This window comes from Myiozetetes cayanensis, unplaced genomic scaffold (genome assembly GCF_022539395.1).
Source record: "Myiozetetes cayanensis isolate MyiCay16 unplaced genomic scaffold, myiCay2020 scf740, whole genome shotgun sequence".
Taxonomy (NCBI): domain Eukaryota; kingdom Metazoa; phylum Chordata; class Aves; order Passeriformes; family Tyrannidae; genus Myiozetetes; species Myiozetetes cayanensis.
Genome location: NW_026088010.1, coordinates 11,701 through 17,878, shown reverse-complemented (window position 1 = coordinate 17,878; position 6,178 = coordinate 11,701). Strand labels below are relative to the sequence as shown.

Genomic DNA, 6,178 nt, shown 5'->3' with positions numbered 1-6,178 from the left:
GGAGTTTTAATTTTGATCAAGGGCATATTCGAATCTGAAGTTCTTTCTGCAACATTTAAGCAGATTGTAACAGGGGACAATGGGAAAGTGGGAGGAACAGGGAGAAGGGTGGAAAAGAGGGGGTGGTCTGCCAGGTCCAACGATCCCATGGGGGTCTTTGGGCCCAAAAGTGCTGGGAAAGTGGGGTGGCCTCCCTGAGCTCCCAACTTGCTGTGGGGTGCTGGAGGCTGCTGGATCCAATCTCAGCCTTGGGTTATGACAACAGTTTGAGTTTAGAGGAATTACAGAGGTGGGACTGAACCACTTTTGTTCCTCAGGGCTTTAATGATGACAAATCAGATCTATTGATAGAAATCAATTATTTAGGGTTACAAATGATCAGACAAAAGATCTTCATCAGAATTATTTACTGCACAATGGAAACACTAAAACTACTAGTAGTACAGCATAACATCGGACAGTGCTCTACACTAAAGCAATTGTTGAAGCAATTCTACTCAAGCTGGCACCAAAGCAAGAATTATGAATTAGAGAGGGATGGAACTCCCCCAGACCAACACTCGGGGGGAGATCTCTGCTCTCAAACTCCAGCAGTGACCTTGGGGTGTCCCCAGCCAAGGCAGGAATCTCCACACACCCCCCAAGAAGGGCTCTGTTGGCAGAACCTGCCCCTGGGAAAGGGGAGTGACCCTTTCTGCTAGAAAGGGATGGACTGACAGTCACTGGACTCCAGGGGTTGCCTCACCATCAGGGGGGTCATTCGGGGCGGGAGCAGCGGCCGAAGCTCTTCCCGCAGTCAGGGCACTCGTGGGGTTTCCCTTAGCAGTGGGTCTGTTGGTGTCTGGTCAAGTTGGAGCTCCGGTTGAAGCTCTTCCCACACTCCCCACACTTGTAGGGCCTCTCCCCAGTGTGGATGCGCCGGTGCCTGATGAGGCTGGAGTTCAAACTGAAGGCCTTCCCGCAGTTGGTGCAGCGGAAGGGCCTCTCCCCTGTGTGTGTCTGCTCATGCCTGAGGAGATCTGAACTGCGCTGAAACCTCTTCCCACATTCCAAGCACTTGTAGGGTTGTTCCCTAGTGTGGATGTGCTGGTGTTGGATCAGGTTGGAGCTCCGGTTGAAGCTCTTCCCACACTCCCCACACTTGTAGGGCCTCTCCCCGGTGTGGATGTGCCGGTGGGTGACAAGGTTGCCATTCCGGGTGAAGCTCTTCCCGCAGTCGGTGCAGCGGAAGGGCCTCTCCCCCGTGTGTGTCTGCTCATGCGCGAGGAGATTTGGCCTGGTTCGAAACCTCTTCCCACATTCCCCACAAGGGTAGGGCCGTGCCCCAGTGTGGATGTGCTGGTGGGTGAGGAGGTTGGAGCTCGTTCTAAAGCTCTTCCCACATTCCAAGCACCTGAAGGGCTTCTCCCTGCTGGGAGGCTGCTCAGGGACAACCAGCTCAGAGCTCTGGCTCAAGCTCCGGCCGCCTTCCCGGCACATGACGGGTCTTTCCTCCTCAGAGCTCCCTCGGCTGGCTTTGCAGCCCCTCCTCCGGGGGCATCTCCGGGCCTTTTCCTCCCCGCTGCCTTCCTGTGCCGGGGAGCCCTTCAAAACGGCCTCTCCCACCAGGCTCTGCCGGGGGAATTTGTCCTCCGTGCTCTCCGTCCTCAGCTCGGGGCCTGGGGCAGGAAGGAAGAAGGACAGGCAGGGGATTTGCCTCTGGCCCAGAGGGGAGGCCAAGGACATCCCCCCCAAATTTGGCCCTCACGTGCACCACAAGGTAGGGCCAAAGGGGCACTGATTTCTTCCTCACCTGCCTGGGGGGCCCACAGCTTTTTCCTCTTCCTCGGAGTCTCCTCCTCCATCTGCTCAAGATTTGGGAAGGACAAATCCTGCTGGGGGGAAACAAGGGCTGAGTGTGTTGGTTTGGGGGTTCCTCCTGCCCAAGTCCATCTCTAGAACTCACCGGGCATCCTGGGACGATAAAAACCTCCAAAACACCAAGACTCAGCCCAAAAAAACCCAATCCACTGAGATTCAGGCAAAAAAACCCCTTTAGAAATAGTAAAAAGACCCCTATCCCCAAAACTGCAAAAAGTTGAGATTCAGCCAAAAAACACTCCAAAATATGAAGATTCAGTCCAAAAATCTCTCCAAGAAGTTCTCCCTCTCTGGTCTCTCCCCTCTGGGGTTCGGAAGGTCTTCCCTGTCTGGGATGTTGGGGGTCCCTCTTAGGGATGCTGGGAGTGTTGGGGGTCCCAAGGGTCCCTTCTCCTCTGACTCTCACGTTTGGGGTGCTGCCTTCCCAGACATTCCCCCTCTCCAGGTTCTCCACCTTGTCCTGCGGATCCCAGGGGTCCCCACTCTCCAGGCTTCCCCTTCTCCGCTCCCCCTGTTTCAGGTTCCCGGGGGTCCCGGGGCTCCTCCCTCTCCGTGCTCCCCCCTCCAGCCTGCCGGGGGTCCCCCAGCTCTGGCATCGCCCGCTCCGCCCTCCACCCTCAGCAGCTCCCAGGGGGACCCCAAAACTGCTGTGTCTCCCCAGCCAGCCCCGGGCTGACAGTGGCCCTGACCCTGTCCCTGCTCCTCCCTGCAGGCTCCGTGGCCGGGCACACTTTGTGTTCCTGGGTGCCACCAGCTCAGCAGCTGCAGCCGCTCCAATCAGCACCCGCAGCTCTGCAGCAAAGCCCCAGCTCACCTGGCACACAGGGCATGCACACAGCACCTTCTCGCTGCTGGGCACTCCCAGCTCAGCCTCTTCCCCAGCACGGGGCTCTCCTGCCTCAGCACCACCTCTGCCTTCCACTTCTTCTCAGGGCCACCTCAGGGCCAGCTCTGGGCTCACCTCCGGGCCATTGCTCAGGGGCACCTCAGGGCCTGCTCTCCAGCACAGCAACCTGCAGGGAGGGCAGATGATGTGCAAGCCCAGGAGGGCCTGCTTGCACTGGCCTGGGGGCTTCTTTCTCCTGCCACAACCACCCCGCAACTTCTCCTGCTTTTCTAACCCCACATCTTTGCAGACCGACCTTGTCTCTCTGTCTGCACAGACACATCTATCCCCTGTGGACAGAGCCTCCAGCATGTGCTGCCCTGGCAATGGCACCCAGAGAATTCCAGAATAAGCCGGCTTGGAAAAGACCTCCCAGATCATCAAGTGCACCCCTTGATCCAACCCCGCTGTGGTTCCCAGACCGTGGCACGGATGCCCAGGGGAGGGGCTTTGGGGATGAGGGCTCTCCCAGTACAGCCCAGTGCCCCCAGTACAGCCCACTGTGTTCCTGTCCCAGGGCACCAGGTGATCCCTCTTTGCCAGGGGTTTGATTGGGATTTGGGGCATTTTGGGGGCCTCTGGTGCATTTGGGGGAGTTAAAAGGGGTCTTGGGAGCATTGGGGGGTAAAAGGGATCTGGGGGGGGAGGTGATGAAAGGAAAAATGGGGCTTAGAGAACATTTGGGGGGCCTTATTGGGCCCTGGGGGAGACAGGAGGGGCAGCATCACGAGCAGGTGAGTTCTGAGACCCCCCTGTTGTCCCCAAGACCCTCCTGCTGTCCTCAATTTCCCACTTGGCACCCCGAGAGCCCCCTGGTGTCTCCAGTGTCCCCAGGGCCTCCCCATGGCCCCAGTTCCCCCCTTGAAACCCCCCATTCTACTGTCCCCAAACCCCTCCCCACTGTCCCCAAACCCCTCCCCACTGTCCCCAACCCTCCATCTCCCCTCAGAAGGCCCCCCTGGACCTTCTGACCCCCAAAATGGCCCCATTTCCCCACACTCACAGAAAGGCCAAAGGCATCTGGGGACACGTTGGGGACACTTGGAGGGCTTTGGGGAGCACTGGGTGATTACAGGGGCATACTGGGACACACTGGAGGGAACCAGGGGGCACTGGGAGGGACTGGGGGGTTATTGAGGGATGCTGGGAGGGCACTGGAAGGGACAGGGTGATTACTGGGGGATTACCAGGACACACGGGGGGACACTGGGAGGTTAGTGGGTCATACTGGGGGTTACTGGGTGCTTACTGGAGGATCATTGGGCCATACTGGGGGGGCAGTGGGAGGTCATTGGGAAACACTGGGTGGTCACTGGGGGGGTTACTGGGCCATATGGAGAGCCACTGGGAGGTCACTGGGCTGTACTGGGGGCAATGGGATCCCCTTACCTGCATGTGGTTCATCTGCCTCACAAGACTTTGGATGGCACTGCCAGGACCCCTCCCTTGAGGGCTGGGAGACCCCTTGAACCCCACTGCTGGGCTTTAGGGGACCCCCGGGATCCCCTCCCTGTGCCGTCTCTGTGTGCTGAGTTTTGGGGGTCTCTGGGGTTCGGGGGGGGCATCAGGACCCGCTTTCCCTGCGGTCGGTCCGCCAAGCCGGCAGGGGGCGCTGTGGCACGAGCGGCAATGGCGGAGCCGCGCGGGGCCTTATGGGAGTTGAAGTTCGCTCATGGGAACTCCGCCGGCGCCTGCGCAGTGCAGCCATGGCGTTTAAACAGCTCTCTCCTGAGAGGGTTCCGAGGCCCCAGCCCTTTCAGGGACCCCCTAAACCCCTTCAGGCACCTTCACCCTCCCCTCTGAGCGCCCTCAGGACACCAAATCCCCTCCGCGACCCCCCGACAGCCCCTCACGGACCTCAAAACCTCCTCGGGAACCCCCGAGCCCCTCCTCTCCACTCTGCCGAGCCCTCCAGCCTTCCCGCCCACAGCCGCGCTCCCCGCAGCCCCCGAGCGCATCCCCAGCCCCGCCGCAGCCCCCGCCAGGGCTCACAAAGTGCGGAGCAGATCCCGCTGTCGCCGCCATCGCTTTCCCGGCAGCCACCGCGGGGCTGTGCGCGCGCACCGCCAGCAGAGACCCCGCCCCGCCCCCTTTTCCGCGCGGGGCACGCCGGGAGTTGTAGTTGCAGCGGCTCAAAGCTCCAAACTCCCCCAGACTCAATTCCCCACGGGCGTTCCTGGGGCAGAGCGGGGCAGAACCGGGGCGGGGACGGGACGGGCATTGGGTGGAAATCATTATAAAAACTGTAACCCCTGCGTTGGAAGGGATGGTTGTGGGTTTGTATTCCTCGAACCTGGAGGCTCATGGAAACCTCTGCTGCTTGTCTGACCTCCTATCTAGTTTTGCCTGGAGTCTTTTCCTCTGCAGCCTTTTAGGCAACAACGTTTATGGGGTTTATGAGGATATGGCCTTTATGAGAACCTCTTATGAGGGGTATGGGCTTTCTGAGGACAGCACCTTTATGACCTGCATGGGCTTTATGCAGAGAGATCTTTTATGATGAGAGCTCTATCATGATGTGTATGGGCTTTATAAGGACAGAGCTTTTATGACATTTATGGTGTTTATGAGGACAGAGCCTTTGTGATTTGAGCCCCTCTGAGGTGCACGGGCTTTATGAGGACAAAGCCTTTATGAGGTTTATGGCATTTATGAGAACATCTCCTTTATGATGACAGCCCCATGAGGAGATTTATGGGCCTTATGACGACAGGGACTTTATGAAGCTTATATCATTCTGAGGTGTGTGAGGGTTATGAGGACAGTGCCTTTATGAGGCTGCACCATTGTGAGATGGATGGGGTTTATGAGGAGAGAGACTTTACGATGAGAGCCTCTTACGAGGTTTATGGGCTTTATGAGGAGAGCACCATTATGACAGGTAAGGGTGTTATGAAGACAGAGCTTTCATGATGACAGCTCTTTAATGAGGTGTTTGGGCTCTATGAGACCTGCACCATTGTGAGGCTTCAGCCACAGCTCCAACATCAGCACATCCACACTAGGGCATGACCGTCCTCTTCCCCACCAGGCCTGTAGGGTTTTAGTCATGCAGTGTCAAAGATGCCCAAAAACTATATTCTCCCTTGGAAAAGGGCTTATTTATGGAGATCACTGCTTTTTGGGAAGCAGAAAAAAATGTCCCTCAGCAGTCTCTGATTTTAAGGGGACCCTAAAAACAAGCCTCTTTTGGCAGGAACCCCACCCCCTGATGGGGTGACCCACCCAGCTCCTGTTGGGAAATGGAAGGCTCAAATTGAACATTATTGCACCATCTTTCAGGGAACAGAAGGAGCTCACAAAAATCCTCCCTGACAAGATGAGGTGACTGTAAATAGCTCAGCTGATTCTCCCCCTTCTGTGGTTCAAGGGGCACCCCCACACTCAGAGCAATTGCAGGATGGGGGTTTCCTGATGCCTCAGCTGAGTGGG

General features: G+C 57.6%; 1 protein-coding gene across 7 annotated transcripts; it reads right to left on the bottom strand.

Moving 5' to 3' along the window:
- Positions 1-304: 304 nt before the first annotated feature.
- LOC126652278 (zinc finger protein 239-like) lies at positions 305-4,699 on the bottom strand. 7 transcript variants are annotated; one of them, XM_050338967.1, is made up of 5 exons: positions 3,003-3,342; positions 2,846-2,873; positions 2,675-2,798; positions 1,793-1,953; positions 305-1,658 (listed from the first exon to the last, which is right to left on the bottom strand). In XM_050338967.1, exons 4-5 carry the CDS (start codon positions 1,842-1,844, stop codon positions 820-822), a joined length of 891 nt encoding a protein of 296 aa, XP_050194924.1. In that variant the 5' UTR covers positions 1,845-1,953; positions 2,675-2,798; positions 2,846-2,873; positions 3,003-3,342; the 3' UTR covers positions 305-819. The 7 variants fall into 7 exon arrangements, with proteins under 7 accessions (XP_050194924.1, XP_050194921.1, XP_050194922.1 ...); XM_050338964.1 differs by lacking the exons at positions 2,846-2,873; positions 3,003-3,342 and adding an exon at positions 4,604-4,699 and having other exon boundaries at positions 2,675-2,845; XM_050338965.1 differs by having other exon boundaries at positions 1,793-1,844; positions 2,675-2,873; positions 3,003-3,343.
- Positions 4,700-6,178: the final 1,479 nt, after the last annotated feature.